This window comes from Hetaerina americana, unplaced genomic scaffold (assembly GCF_022747635.1).
Source record: "Hetaerina americana unplaced genomic scaffold, ioHetAmer1.1.p SCAF_9, whole genome shotgun sequence".
Taxonomy (NCBI): domain Eukaryota; kingdom Metazoa; phylum Arthropoda; class Insecta; order Odonata; family Calopterygidae; genus Hetaerina; species Hetaerina americana.
In genome coordinates this window covers 33767820-33784429 of record NW_027287538.1, presented here as the reverse complement: position 1 = coordinate 33784429, position 16610 = coordinate 33767820, and the positions used below count along the sequence as shown (strand labels likewise).

The window sequence follows — 16610 nt, the reverse complement described above, 5'->3', positions numbered from 1 at the left end:
TATAAAATAGTGAAGGGTATGCACAAGTAATCGGTTCAAGTCCAACGTCTAGTAATTATGAATAAATGAAGAGGATATTGTGTATCGTATGTTAGGCTCCTTACGTTGTCGAGAAATTCTGAAGGGATAGAATTGTGGAATGGGAAGGGAGTAAATACTCGAGGAATACTTATGTTGATGAATGAACGGCCAAAACGTAGTTACACGAGTAATTTAAAAAGGAAATAGTTGATTACGGAACACTTAACTTCTTCTGAGTAGTGAAGGATGTGCACTAGTATTAAAACAAATTACCGAAATCTTATTATTATGGGTAATTTATGTAGGTAATAATGTTCCGCATGTGAGTATATTTGCGTTGCTCACATGATAGCGAAGGACTGAGAGATACTCGGGGAGCCTGTCAAATCACGAAATACTTCCTGTGTGGCAATACCTTGAATGTTCCCTTCGTCTCCAGAAATGCTCGATTGGGGTATTCGCCGTGCACGTAATCGCAGGTTGTGGGGGGACGAGGTAGCCGAGGGGAGGGGAATGTTGGTCGCCGGTCGTCCGCTTGCCTCGTGTGTGTGCCTGAATCCTCCCGCTGGGGATCGGGATGATGTGAGGTGAGTTGGAGGAGGCGAGGAAGGTGGAGGAGAGTGGGCGGGGGGGTTGAGGGACTGGGAGAGGGTGGAGGTGGGAAGGGGGTGAGGCCAAATAGGACCGGTCCTTGAGCACGTGGTTTGTGCTCCCGCTGAGTGGAGGCGCGGAGGTAGCGTGAGGGGAGGGGAAGCGAGGGAGAGCGAGAAGTTATCCTTTTTTTTCTTTTCCTCCATTTTTTACTTCGTTTTATTTCTCCCTTCAGCTGGCTGGCGGCCTATTCCCCCCCCCCCTTCACCCCTCCTCCACCCCCTCCTGAACAGGCATTCGGTCTCCCTTCTCCCCTCTCCCTCCACAATCCGCCCCTCCGGTTTTCATTCCCCACTTCCCCCCTCTTTCCTTTCTCCGCTCCTTTCCCTCCGCCCCCTCCCTCCCTCGCATTCCCACTCTCCCTTTCTTCCCCCCCTCCCTCCTTCGCGGTTCGGGAGAGTGAGCAAGTAGGGGCGAGGAGGGGGAGTGAGCGAGAGAGAGAAGGGAGAAGAGGAAGCAGTAGTCTTGGAGTCGGCCAGCAAGCTGTTTCCTAGCGTGTTGAGAGCGACGTCGACGGCTGAAACCCAAGCGGCCAAGCCTCGACGGGAGACCCGACACTCCGCCGCTTTCGTGCCTTAGTCCATCGCGTTCCACTCTCCCTTGTACAAGCGCACGACCTTCTCTGGCGTCAACGTGTCCGCCACCCCCCCAACGTGCATTCCTTTTCGACTTTTTTTACAAGTATAATAAGCAACCTCTCGTGTACCGGCCGAGCGGAAGAGATTGTTTTTGCTTGCCAAAGTGTTCCTCCTCCATCGGTCTCCGTGGGATTTTTACGATCATCGTTAATTCCGGGCCGGAGTGTGTGTGTGCGGTCAGCCTGCCGTCAGCTGTATGCGCGGCGCGACTGGGTATTAGGAGCCCCAGACGTTTTTGAGTGTCTTTCAGTGGTCTCTCCCTCCTAGTGTGCCGGCGTTCATTGTTTTTTGTTGTTGTTTCTGTTATTGTTGGGGACCGTCGTCGTGCTTCCGAACAAGGACTGCCTCTCCTCCACCCGCTTGAGCCGGCCTCCCTCTCCATCATCCCCCCCCTTGGCCTGTTCTGCCGCTCCCCTTCACCCTTCCTCCCTCTCCAGCGGCGCCCTTTGTAAAGGGCGAAGGGAAGGAAGAAGAAGGAGCCCTCCTCGTCTTCGAATCCCTCTCTTCCCGAAGGAGTGGAGAACTCTTTTTTTTCTTTCCCTCTCCTCGTCGTGGTCCGACTTCAAACCTCCCCTTCCCTCCACAATACACATCACCATCGCCGGGCTGACGGCGAAGTCGCGGGGATCCGTACGCCACTCGCACGGCACGACTTAAACCACTAACTTCTTCTACTCCGTCCTCTATTTTTGTTTCTTCTTTTCCCTGGTTCCGTCCCAGTGTCCGCCCGCGTACCTCAGGGGGCCCGGCTATTCCCACCTTTCTCGGGAGGCCGGAAACATGGATGGAGTGTGCAGCCGCTGCCAGTGAGAGTGCCGCCTACTCTACTCTCTCGCGAGTGTTCATGATCTCCCACCGAGACGCGTGCAGGCTGCAGAATAATAATAATAATCCGACGAATTCGCGGTGAAATCGGGTCGGGAGTTGTTCGTCGGCTGAAACCGGGGACACACATAAAGTGCTCGTGAAGCCATCACCCTGGAGGTGGGTTTGTGCTTTGTTCAAAACCGTTTGTTTGTGGTGGGAGGGGATTTCGGATCCCAGTGCTCCCAGGGGGGGGTGGCGGTATAGTGCGTCCGGAACTCCCAAAACGACATCCTCCTTAGACCTCACGATTTCCGCACGGAGGATAATTTCCCCGTCTGCAACGTTTTCCTTCGGTCGCCACCGCCCCCTGCACGCCCCCGTCCCTCCTCCCTCGCTCCCCGTGCCATTGGATTATCCGTTGGGATTGCAGCGGAGTCGGCGAGTGAAGAAGGAGGTGACCGCGGCAGCCACCAGCCACCATAGTGCCGGTCCGCCATGCGACAACAGCGCCGCAGCCAGTGATGTGAGGGGCGGAGGGGAGCGAAGCATGGATGCTTGGATGGAGGATGTGGTACGTCACTCTCGCTTCAACCACCACCCCTCTCGTCCCCTCTCCAACCACCTCCTCCCCTTACGCCACGACCGCCCCCTCCTCCGGGCCCCCGTTCCCACCCTACCCCAAGTCAGGGGAGTTTGGTGGCGTCGCGGCGCGGAGCCTGCCCGTCGAACGACAGGGGCGCGGTTGCCCCCCCCCCCTATGAACTCTCCTCGGGAGTGTTGAGAATCGGGGGGGAGCCGCTGCCCCCCCATGCCGCACCCGACTAATGGACGCAATTGCGCGCGAGATGTAGATTTACGATTCCGCGTGACAAGGGCGTGCGTGGCCGTGTTTGACTCGAGGTCCCCCCTATCACTTCTGGTTCCTTCAAAACTCTGGGTTGAGGGTTGTATTGCGGCGTCCAAAAGTTATGTCACGCTGGAAGGGTTTTGGGAGCGGTCCGGAAAAGTATTATGGTGTGCGATGTGGAGAGGAGGGTTTGGAGGATTTTCCATGATGTCCTGTCGAAAGTACCGGAATACCGCACTCCGAATACTACCAAAGTTACAGGGCGTAGAGCATATTTTGTGCTCCAACATTTATGGGGGAGGTCCGATGAACCATAGTGGTTGAAGGTGCTAACTTAATGGGAATGAAGGTTTGTCTTCGTCTGCATGGTGTAGGGGGTGATTCAACACCAGGCCTGCGAAGTTTAAAGTTTTTAAAGTATTAGCTACCAGTATGTTAAAAAATGTGTAGAATAATTCGAATTGCGGGTATTACATATATTAACCGTAGGTAAATGCACTACGGTATATAATGCAAAATACTTGTTCGCTTGCGAGACGAGCTCCAGTAAAACATGTAAATAAAAACAAAATAAACACGCAAAGACAATGAAGTAAATGTGAGATAAGGGTAATGACACCATACACGGTTCAGGTGTGACTTAATCAGTTCAGGTGTGTGAGTTGGTTGTTGGAAGCGTATGGAATGAGTTATTTTGGGAGTGGGCGAGCGAAAAAGACCAAAGATAATGTATGATATTAAATATTGTCATATATATTGCCAAGATCGCGAGAAATCGTTAAAAATTCTAATAAACAACATACTCTCCCCAGGCATGTAATTTTGTTATTTACATTGGGTTCAGGTGAACAGTTGTAAGTGACAATGTAAATAACTTAGAGGCTGCAGTTCCTTATTCCGTGGCGGTTGTGATCTACAATGTCATCATACCCTACACGTTAATTTTAGGATGTGTGGCAGGGGGTGATTCAACACTAGGCATTCAACATCCTGAATTAACTGTTTCTTAATATGTAGTTACAATATGTAATTGTAAATAATTTAATTAATGTTGATCATGATAACTACAGATTCATGCCCACGGTATCTAAGCAAGATATACATCTCTACGCATAAGAGAGGACCTGTCTGCAACAAGAATAGCATTGATCATTACGGAACGTAACTAACGAGGAAATTTAAGCCTTGTTGATGGAAATACAAATTATTTCTTGAAAGTACATGTATGCAATTCGAACCAGTTCCAAGTGGCTCCGAATAATGCAAAGTTAGAGAAATGGCGTGGCTTGAACTCATGGTAAGAAAGTACTATTCACAAAAACAAACTTTTGAAGTAAAAGTGGATATTAAAATAGGAATAGAAAAAAAAAGATCACCAAGATGTCAAGCATCATCATGATCAGATGAAAGCGGATTCACAATACAGAGAAGGCTTGGAAAACGGATTAATACTTTTCTTATAAAAATTTTGTAAAAGAGGAAGTGTTTTTGTTTGGAGATTGAGAGGCTGGAATGGGCAAGTTGGTTGATGGTCCTCGATTGAACGGTCTTTTGTGCCACCATGTTGGCTTCCCTTGACTGTCGCAGGACAAATATTCGAAGTTTCTACCCGTGTACATTATATTATGTTTGAAATGTAATAAAGGGGGTTGGTATGTACACGAAAGACTGTTTTTCAAGTCTCGGAAGCACGTATTTGTGTTGAAGAAGCATCCCTATTAATGTGAATCCTATATTAATGCGGTTTTGCGTGAAGTTCTTCGTATGTAATCGATTGGAGTGCAGAAAATGGAGAACGCTCGTTGTCCATTTCATGTAGTTATTGTTGATTTGTTTACTGCATAGAGATTGCAGCGATAATCCACTTATTTTACCCCGACTTGTTAATGCGAACTAGCGGAATTTCGTGAGTACCCTCGACAAGCAGTAGGGATTCGATGGTTGGTGTGGTAATATTTTGGGTGCCAAGCGTAATACGACTTTTTGTAGTACGTACCCATTTACTTTCCCTTTCTGTCGCCTTCTCTAATTTATTCGTTTTGTCCGCGGGTTTTTTTTTGTTTCGATCCGATGTCGTGCAGTAGCACTGCCTGGCGTAATTCGGCCTTGACCTTAGCCTTTCGTTCTTCCTTCCGTTTTCATCGTTCGCTCTTCCATCGAGAGAGCTGCAGTAAAGGCGTAAGTCGTGGTGTTCATCCCGTGAAACGCTCTAGGAGAATTTTGAAATTTTCTGGAACGTTAAGTGGATAGCCAATGCATCCGAAGATTGATGGTTTGAGAACAAGAAGGTTTTTGGGGTGGCTGACAGATCGGATAATCAAGCGAAGATATACCGAGAGAATTGATGATTAAAAATAAACCCTCCCATCACTCTGAAAAAAGGCGTGCGTCGTGCGATGGAGGGAATACGGATGGAATGTATTCAATCACGTGTTTAAAAGTTTCCATATATCCGCCCAAAGAATTTTGTATAGCGATTTTGTTGTGTGTGTAACAATTGTGATGACATTTTTGTTTGTTATTGTTCTGTGCGTTGATGGTCGTCGTATTTCAAATTAATTTGAATACCTCGTGTGCTTAGTTGAGTTTTGTAGCGTTATAGTAGTATAAAATTAGGTGTACCCTTTTATATCCTGTCGTTTCGCTTTTCTATTGAATCGTTCATCAACATTATACTTCCAGCAGGGTTAACCTCGAGCGCAATTTAGCCTTCGAAAGCGTCTTTCTGGCTGAGATTTTTTACAGCCAAGGATGTGTATGTTTTTCTTCCGACAGTGAAATATTTTGTCGTAGAATTGGACAGTGAAGGATACTACATTCATTTGAATGTAAATTAGCTCATATACAAAACACTCGACCACATTCACACAAGCAGGCCGATATGCAACTGGCAATCTTTGGCGTGTTTGCATAAATGTATAAATTTTATTCTTTTAGCTAATGTATTTGGGTTCGATTTTTTATGATTGCGTGCCGTCGGGAAGAGAAGAACGAGTACTTGTGTCAGTATGTGACGGTGTCTTTCTTATTTCATTTTAGTGGTCGATTCTACCAATGTAATTGGGTGCTATAGTATTTTCATCTGTGGCGCAAGGAAACTCATGTTCCCTGTGCCTTTTTAAAAGTTTTAAAGTCTTGTATGCTCTCATCGGGTATTAGGAGGCTCTACTCCAACATACCCGTCACGCTTCTCCCTTCTCGTAGTAATTTTTTTAAAAAACCTTAGGGGATTTACTCTGGACCTAATCCAATTCTCTATTTAACGTTTTCTCCCCATGGATCCCAAATAGTAGGCCATGTATAAAATATGGCCTGACCAATGCGAAGTAACATGTTTCTCTTATTTATTCATTCCATTCTTCAAAATAGTCTGTCTCTTCGAACGTCTTCACGCCTGGTAAATGTTGCATACCCTATCGGTCCTACCATTCCACATCATATGAAGAGGAAGGGGATCGAGATGGTGCGGGGGCTAACGTACTGGCTTCCCATCCTGAGGGCGCGGGTTCAAATCCCGGCGGTGTTGAATATTTTTCAGAGGTATCTCGATCCCTACTTGAGGTGCTTTGTGGAGGGCACTTTGAGTGAGTACGCCGTCCGTCGGATGGGACGTTAAACTGCGTACCCCTTGGCGCATTTCGTAAAGAGTAGGCTAATGCCGGCGCCGGGTTTCTCTCCACCCTTCATCCTTTCCTGTCCATCCCCTATGGCGCAAATGACGTCAGCTGTCGGTCGCCTCCCCTCAATACTACTACTATGAAGAGGAATACAAATCAGTTTGTTTTATTAAATGCGGTTTTGCAGATTTGATTTAAAATGATGATGGTCGTAATGGGAGACCAGATTAACGTTTACGTCTTGGATCTCGCAATAGTGGCCGTGTGTGTTCGCGATCGAGTTTCTACCGAAGGGGACAACATACTTGTGTGTCGTGATGGCGGCCACAATGGTGTGGAGGAATTAGTTTCGGAGCGACTTGATTCACGAAGAGAGCAGGTAAGATTTGGAAGTTTAGAAAGCTACAGAACCCATAAGTTTTCTTGCGACACCGGGGGAATTATTATGGACCCAAATTATATTGGTAGATTTGATCGCCAGGATTAAATAAAGTGGGATAAACACCTCCTCAGACAGTTTCAAATTCTTGTTCTTCCTCGTATGGTCCGCTATCAGATAAAATCGAACTCAAAGCGTCCGAATGTATTTACTTAAAGTTTGACATTTTATGATTCTGTCAATTATTGAAACATGTGTATATGTAGATTGGTGTGTCTCTATGTGTGCGAGTGTTTTTTTATATGAGCTCTAAATGATATTCAGAAGAATGTATGAACTGATACTTGTTCATTTATAGCTGGTGCCACCCCTCCCCTCGCATAATGGTCCTTGATGATACTCTCCGATGGAAGACGACAACATACACGAGCGAGGTTCTTGTGACTAGAGCGACATCATTTTCTTAAATCTTATGGAAATGGATTGAATGAAAATGGAATAAGATTAATAAGGGTGAGGGTTATCTACTGTTTACCTGTACCTTACTTTTGTTTGTGCTAAATTTTACTGGTGACAAATTTCCTCAATGTAATTTGGGTGTCTCCATCGTGGGTTCAGTGATACAACGTTTTAATTCTCAATCTTAAGCGAAATTCAAACCTTCGACCTCTAAGGTAGTCGGCGAACGGTGCGCTTCTCTCACTCTAGCCCAACCCTGTTTATGTTCGAAAAGTAGTCACGTATTTTCGAAGCTCCATTCACGTCATACACTGTACAGCGGCGATTCTGTTCCCTCCCCATAATTTCTTTGACGATGATAAATACTATGCTTAACCAAGGATATATCAATAGATGATTCAAGAAAGATACCGCAAAAGCAGTTCAACCTGCCCACAATTTCGAAGGCTTATAATATGCTACTACGAGGGTCATCCGGAAAGTAGTACCCGTTCGTGAAATAAAGACACAAAAGTAAATATTAACAAACATAAAAAATTTTATTTGAAAGAGGATACTTTAAACTACTTCTCAACATAATCTCCAAGCAAATTAAGGCATTTGTCATAACGTGTGACAAGTTTCTGTATTCCTGCTGCATAGTCCTTCGCCGCCAGCTCATTGAGATACGCGAGGGACCCATCTTGCACAAATTTTTGCATAATGCAGATGGTGTTTAACAATTTCATGAACAATTGTTCGAGAAACATTGGGAAAATGCTCGCAGATGTCATCAATTGTGACGCGCCGATCGTTCCTCACGAATTCGTCAACTGAGCTCACCAGTTGGTCTGTAATGACAGACGGTCTCTCCGAACGCTCATCGTCGTGTGTGTTCCCCCTCCCCATGTTGAAGTTGCGACACCACCGCCGAACAGACGACTCGTCCATTACATTGTCTCCATACACCTCCTTTAATTGGCGATGAATATCACATGGGCGAACGTTTCTTGCATTGAGGAATTTAATCACTGCCCTCACTTCACAACTGGCGGCGTTCTCAATTTTTTTAAACATTGTAAACAATCACAGAAACAACACAGGCAATGCTAGCGTCACGCAACTTGGCTCAGAGAAGGCAGACAAGCCACTGAAGCTATCTGACCTCGTCCAGCGGCTACTCGCGTCGTCAGCACTTCATGCGGCACGAACGGGTACTACTTTCCGGATGACCCTCGTATTAGTTGATTGGCGACATAACATAACATTCGGAACGTGAAAGTGGAATGGTCAAAGGGTTTTGATGTGGAGGAAGATTATTGCGTGACTTATACCAAGTTTTCGGCTTGCTTTGCTAATTTCACGCACTGCTGTGTACAGCTTGATTCTTCATGTGGACGTGCAAAACATGTCGTTAATATTAATTGATAATTAATTTAACGTTCACACCTTTAGTTTTTGAATTGCATGATTAGTGTGGCTATATAAGATTTCAAGGAGAGATTAGTGATGAATGAAAGTCTCTTTTTGGAAAATTTGTGGAGTTCTTCTATCTTTCTTAAAAATTTGCAAATTGATTTTGTGGCACGCACTTTAGGTCATTGTATTTCCCTCCTTTAAACAAGTAAATTTTCCTTTTAGGATTCTTATTTCTGACCCCATTAAGCGAAAACTTAGCATTTACTGCCCTGTGGTCACTAATTCCTTTTACATTATAGTTTCTATAGTTGAGGCTTTTTCGGGAATGTCCGTTGCTAACAAATGAAGAATATTATCGTCCCTAGTTGGTTAAGTGACAAGTTGATTCAATTAGTTCAACGTAAAAGAATTCAATAGCGATTCGCAGATATCTGTCTTTACCGCCCGTTTTAAAACTATATGTGCCCTAGTCAATAGATGGGAAATTGAAATCTCCACCGTCGTATAAGGTCGCGATCATTGTATTGCGATAAAAAACCTGTGACTTGCTGATCCAATTCTAGAATTGAGTTGTCTCTGGCGACTTGCGGTCTGTAAAATGCGCATACATAAATTCTTTTGGATTGAGGACTTTTAATTGAGCACCAAACGCTTTCCAAACCAATACACAGAATTACCACTGCCCTGCTGACGCCAGAATTTTTAACTGCAATAAAGACACCACTCCCGAAGGGTATAGCATACCCCGAACAAAACCCCCTTTGGGGCACGAAACGCCCACATCCAGTGTAATTGGGGGGGGGGGGGCAGTTCATTTCCCCGCGCAACGTTTTGGCTTCTTGCCAGTTCAATCCACCTGAAAATCACACCGCTTGGATTTAAGACTAGTTTCGTTCCAAGGCACCACCCGGGAATTCAACCTGGGCCACCCTCTCGGTTAAGTAGCCAAGCGCTGCAACCACAAGGCTACCCCGCCAGCCTTCCAATGTTGTAATAGCGTTACGTGTGGGAGAGTTGGCATTCCTCCCCTCACGCTTAAGAAATATAATCTCCGTAATTGCGTGCCACGTTTGGGAGTTTCCACGTGCCCTCCCGTCACTACCTACCTCCCCGAAAGGCACTCCACGGAAGCACACGGGCATTGCCACTTTCTCCGCACGCGTTTCGCCCCGCCCCGCATGTCTCGTTTGTTGCCCCAGTGCGCGGCCCCGCCGCCTCCTTTGCCGTTTTTGTCCGTCTACAACGGCGAGGATTGAGCTCGGAAATTGCACGTTTTGGGGAGTGCACTCGGCTGCGGCACGCCCGCGGCCCTCCCAGATGGATTGCAGAGTAGTCGCGCGGACCGTTATTCATTTGGTGGCGTTTCAAATGATTTCTCTTTCTTTCCGGGAGCAGGGAATGGCGCTGGCGGCCACCTGGGGGCGTCTCCGGCAGTTTCGTCCGAGTCGAGTTTCTTTTCGCGATTTTGTTATCGTCATCAATCCGTACCCGCATAAGGATCTTGGATTTAAATTTCTGGAATAAATCTGTCAAGTTGGTGCAAATAGTGAAACCTGACAATATCTGAATTCGTGAAGTGTCTTCTGTCGATTAACCATCGTTAATATATATACTTGTGTGAAAATGTTGCATTAAAAATTGGAAAAATGTGTCAAGGTTGTAACTCGGTGAAATCTTTCCGAGGCAATCTTTATGTGACAAATTCCTCTAGTTTAAGTTTAAAACATCTACTCGTAATGAATACTATGCGCGTTATATTCAAGTGAGTCTGTTAGGAAGACGGAACATACGAGAGGCATACGGCAAACTTTACGTGTATCAATTCTTGTGAAAGAGTCGCTTTGGATATTCAAAAGGCGGAAATGAAGTTTCAAATATAATCTTATCGAATCTTTTTCGGGTTGTGAGTTGTGAAAGTACTACTTTCGATTCAAAACTCCTTTTATTTTAGCCAGTGATGACTTCTTTTTATGTACCGGAAATTTTGAAAGGAAAATTATTTTATTTTCGATGAATTTATTTCTGAATTAAGTGCTTCCTCATTTTAAACTAAAATATCCATCCAGAGGTTCCCGTTTTTTTTACATGTCTAATATGGTGAAACACTACGTACTTGCGACTACTTGACAGTGCATAGATGTATACGAGATATCATCTCGTATGTACTACGGAGATATCATCTGTTCCCTTGGGATTCTACATTTTACAGGGTTCACTGTAGTTTATATTGCAAATGAAAGGGCTGTAATTGTTATGTTTAGCCAAGAAAGAAGAATAGTTAAAGGAGTGTAAATGGTTCCATTAGCGATGATAGATAGATAGGTCGACGATGTTTCATGATACTTGTATTTCTCACGTGCCTATCCGAAGCAACTAACATTGTTTTTTTTTCCTTTGATGGTATTCTTGAAATAAATGTGAACCAATAATAAGGGAGTCAAAGACGAGATTTGAGTAAATTATTAATGTTTTCTTGAGATCAGTGTGGCGAATGAGAAGAAAAAAAATTGTATAATCTCTATGGGAAAGCGAGTGAAAGTAGGAAGACACCTGAAAAGATTAAAGTAACTTTTGGTTAAAGTAAAAAATCAATTTTACAATCGCAAATCAAATCCAAAACGACCTTAAAATTTCTTATTAAATTAAAGACCGAGATACTGCGTTTAACTTTCCCATATTCATTTACAAGCACGTCTGAACTACGTCGTATTTATAAAATCGCAACTGTCGGTAACCACCACGTTAAGTAAACTTCCACGGTAGTTAACGACTGGGTTAACTAGGAATTATGAAACCCGGGCCTGAGTGTGTTCTTCGGGAATCTGTTGACTAAGTATTGTTTGAAGAATCAAAGAGAGCATTTAGGTTCATGACGACAAGCAGGTAGGAGGTCACTGTTCATAGTGTTGAGAGAGTCGATACGGAGGGCGCAAATAAATAATGATGTCATCGGGAAGATATTGCCCTAGCACCTGACAGAACGAAGAAATTTCGATTAAAGGATTTCTAATCGTGGAATCCGTGTTTTGAAAGTGAGCGGGCGAGTGGTTTTAAGCAGTTCTCTCCTTATTCTAGTCCGACCTGTGGTTTCGGAGATAATGGCACCTCAAAGTTTCTACATCTTGCGGAATTATGCAGTCATTGCAACAGGACTTATAGATTTCATCACCATCATCGTTCTTTATCGATACGAGGTTTGGTTTTCTGGCAGCTCTCCTTGCTATCCCGTTACCTGGGAATCGCACCTTTCCCTCCCATAGTTCCTGGCGATGACGTCTTCCATCACCTGCTTCTCGTAGTTCATCCTTGGCCTTCCTCTGTTATTTCTTCTCCTCCATTCTATCTTCAATATTATGGTCTTCGGTGAACTGTCGTGCCTTGGGATCTTCCCAGTTAAGTTTCCTTCTTCATTTCCTAAGTGTCCTCGAAGAGACAGCCGCCCAATCATTCTTAAAGGTACTTATTTTGTACTCTTATATCGTTCATATTTGCGTGGAAATATATTTAGATTCTCTGAAGCGAGTGCAGAACGGGTGTATGTGTATAAATGAATCACTGTTAGGGCATAGTTTCTCTTATTTCATCCAGGTGTCCTTGTATGACACCGTAATTGCTCATGTTCGTCTGCACCTACAAGATATCGCCGTAAGGGCGCGTGGAGGGAGTTGACTAAGGCACCAACCATGCATGCAGAACTATAAGTATATTATATATTAGCAAAACACTCACCCACATGCACACCTAAATGCATATATCCATCATGATATTTGGCGTGTTTAACTAAATCCTTAAATGTTGGTGTTTAAGTTAATTTTTCTGAAGGAAAGTACTTTTCTTTAAGACACTGTGCAGAATATTATCGATTAATGTCATTATTAAATATAGTCTTAACGGTCAAGGTAGGTTTTGGATTAATCAGCTGCCTAAGCACTGTTGCACTTTGAAGTTCCGTCTAATATGGCACTTATTTAATACTCTTAAGGCCCGGTTTTATATCGTCACGTTAAAGCAAATCATTAGTTACCGTGAACGTTAACTCCAAGTGGAGGTTATCGACAAATCCTATTTTATAAACCAATAAAACTGTTCATTGATTAATGTGAACATTGTAACCATAGTAACATCGTCTGCCAGTTATTGAGCTGTTTAACGGTCGGTTTTGAACTTGAATAGTGGTCATAAAACTTGATTTTTGGTCTTAAACAGAGGTTAACGTTAACCTTCAGTTTAACAAGACATTAAAACCTGGCCTTGATGGTACGCAATAAATTTTATCCTATGATATGCTGAGTGAATTTAATCGATATTTTAATATGTTTAATAATCCCTTGTCTCCCACTTTTAGTTTCATCAGCTTTTTTTGCATTTTTTTCTCCAATAGCGAATGCGAAAATTTCATCTTTGATCTGAATTAGGGCAATAATTGATATCGCACTAAACTCAAGGAGACGAAGAATGCAGGCGCACGAATTGCATGTGAGGATCGATGGGGTGACCCTTGAAAATTTAAATGGTGAAAATATTCCATTTCGATTGTGAACTTCAATATGTTTGTCATTATCATATGGCGCCTCGTGGGAATTCACCACGATCGGGAAGATTTTCTTGCGGAATTGTGATCGCCCATGATCGCAAAAAGTTGCTCCATCGATACGAAATTGTGATGAAGTCTTTTTTTTACCCATTCTTTCACCCAGGGAATGCATCAGTCGCGAAATAAAAGATTTCGTTCTTACGGTCGTTCCGACCAAACGCTGAGGAAAAAGACATTGAGCGCGTTCCGCGCACCAGATGATTTCCCTGGTGAACTAGGTACAGATGAGCGAGGGAGAACGGGGCGACCTTGACTTTCGTTACCCAACGCGAGAGGTTGGGGGGGGGGGGACCGCCGCTGTTTTCCGCCATATTGACTGCGGAACGGACGACTCCGAGCTCGGTGAACGTAATTTTCTTTCGACAGAAAGTGAGAAGAGTTCGTCGCGGGTTTCCTCCTACCGGCATAGGCCCTGCCCTCTCGCCGTGGCACCTCAGCAAGGCTTTGGTGAGGTAGTTGGCGATGCAATTGAATGTTGGAAAACTACCGACGACGTTTGGACCTCGAGATGTACGTGGGAAACTTTGGATTACGTTTGAATTTTAGTTTTTTCTCATCCGCATTTGGTTTGTTTACTCGGGTGGAATTTGATTCGGCCATGTCGAATATCACGCTTAGCCGCCCACGTCACTTTCGATTCATTACGGAAGATGTTGAGGTTCGATACCCCCGAATCCTGCATTGCACATTGGTACTCTTTATTCCCTGGCACGATACGTTTTGTTAATAAATTCAGACGTAACCACTCTTGTATTCATAATACAAATCTTTACTCGGACACATCCATCCTTGTATGACGTTGACGGGCGTGTATAAGTATATTGAATTGTATGTTTTTTCTGTCCTGTGGGGGCCGGTAATGTGTGAGTGTAGGTAAAGGCTATCGTAAAAGTTCAGAACATTCGAATATACTTGTGACACCATGGGAAAAACACCACATAACATTGACAGATTGACCTACCAGGATTATGTAAGAGAGAGATAAGATGCCAGTACAGCAGATTCGAGTATTCACTATTCCATCTCGCAATGCACAATCACAACGAAAGCAATCGTAACCACTCCTCTAATTTCTTAATTCCCAAGGCAAATTTAAACTGCGAGAACATAGCCGCTGCATGATACAGGTACGAATGCACGCATGTGTGTAAAGGTTCGTGTGTTTACGTATGTGCAAATGCGTATATATGTTTATGTATAAGTGCATATTTATGCATGGATGGGTGGTGGTTCCCTGACATCCTCTTCTCACGCCCTTGCGGCGGTATTGTGTAGTGAATACGCTCTTCCCTTATCCGCTTTCACGTGAAACGCCGATAAACGTTATCAGGGCGTGCAGCAGGGGTGACCCTCGGACACAGGCCTTTTAATTATGCAATATTTATACCTTAATGCAATATGTTATATATCTATATGTATTTACCAGTATTGAATATCCATTGTCTTGCTCTCTACGTTCAACTATCTGTGGAACTTGAAAGGTGCTGGAAAATTGAAATTTGACTAGAACAGTTGACATTGCAACTCTTTAATGGGTTTCGTTTGCCCCGTAGCGATAAGATCTCAACCTCATAAGAAAAAATCATTGAATTCAGTGATGAGGTATTAATTTTTGCTATTTTTGAAGCATTTATCTTTGTGGTAACTGTTTTGGATTTAAACAATTCGAAATCAAAATTTGACCGACACTTATTTCCCTACTGTCAGTATTTTCGTCTATCTCTCACGCCTACTTAAGGAACTTGGGGAGTCCAGCTAAGAAGTTGGAACGGAAAGTGATCGTGTTACACGTTCTCCGTACAATCCGATTACTATATTTCCGTGATGGTTATCAGATTTCATTTTCTCTGAAATAAAACCGGCTTGATTTGTTTAGTTTCTGCCAATCCATGACAGCGGTGCTAACTTTAGAGCCGATGGATAGTGATAATTTATAATAATGAACATTGCCTCTATTCATTATAATATCTCTCATTGAATTTCAACGGCTGTGTCTGTTCGTTGCGCAAAATTGTGAAAATTTCGCTAAAGATGTGACAGGAGATACTAATGTTTTCAGATAACCGTTGTTAGGATACTGGGTCATGACTTTTTGGTGGTTGAAAATATTTTCATCAGAATTATGAAGGACCATTGAATAGTATGTACTAGTACTGGAGATCATTTTCCTTATTTAATCCGTATGGTTTAATCTGTAGGTCCAATGCGGGGCCCAATTCTTCCCTCAGTCTCCAAAGGCAAATGCGTGATATTTTTCCTTTTTCAAGAGTCTACCGACCGCTTTTATAATCGCTCCACAGCGCTGGAAGTGGGAGTCTTTAAGAGTTTCACTAATCCAACATTCATGTTCGATTCATGAGGTAGGAGAAACTTGAGGGATGATCATTAATACGAGCCGTAGTCTCGTCTACTCTCATCGTTACAGGGGGTTTATTTACAAGTTTCTTTAATGATCCCGGCGTACGTAGTTTCTTCTCGGAAAACTTTTTCGCGAATGTAGAGGACCCTCTCTAAACTTTACCCAATTCCTTAATTAACACTTCCGTCGAAGAATCTCGACTACTTCCCGTCTTTTTAGGGCCTTCATAATGCGAAGTAACTCGCTCCTCTTGTACTTTTTCACTTCTGTATTTTTAATGGCTACGTTAATTTTTTATATCACCCGTCGTGTGAACTCTGGTTTCTTCAAGGTGGATCCCCGAATTCTTCTATGTTCGTTGGCCTTGAAAGGACGGAGATAAAATCATATCTTGTGTCCGTGGATCACTTGTTCCGAGTTAGTTAATTCTTTCCCAAATATTTGGTAAGTAATGCTGAGTTTCTTATTTTCATTTTTCCAAGTTATCAATACGGCTCATTCTGTACTGTTACTATCTAATTCTATTCACCATTCTTTACCCCATTCGGAAATGACACCTAAACCCAGTATCAGCTGCATTCTTTAATTTTCCGTGTTAAACTTTGTCCTTTGCAAGTAATCTCATATGGCATTTACGTAGGAAATTGCCTCAAATTTATGTAAGTAAGGCAGCGGTCCCATCATAGTTCCTTGCGGCATACCCGTGTCATACTGCCTCTTTCAGATCATTCCATCGCTGACTTTTTCTTTACAGTGAGTTTCTGAGAGTTTCTGTTGATCGACCCGGGGTCGATAATTATGTATCTCATCACAAGTGTACTTTCTTTGATTTAAAGTCGT

At 43.6% G+C, this 16610-nt stretch overlaps 1 protein-coding gene across 2 annotated transcripts in view; it reads left to right on the top strand.

The window, feature by feature from the left end:
- Positions 1 to 16610, top strand: part of ERR (estrogen-related receptor) — a 333703-nt gene that overhangs the window by 165407 nt on the left and 151686 nt on the right. Inside the window, exon 1 of one of the 2 annotated variants that reach the window (XM_071597613.1) lies at positions 1151 to 2688. The exons of the other annotated variant lie outside the window; for it this stretch is intronic. Coding sequence (XP_071453714.1) covers positions 2665 to 2688 — 24 coding nt within the window. The 5' untranslated portion in view covers positions 1151 to 2664. Of the gene's footprint in view, positions 1 to 1150; positions 2689 to 16610 lie in introns of those variants that run through there. 2 annotated transcript variants of the gene reach the window in all.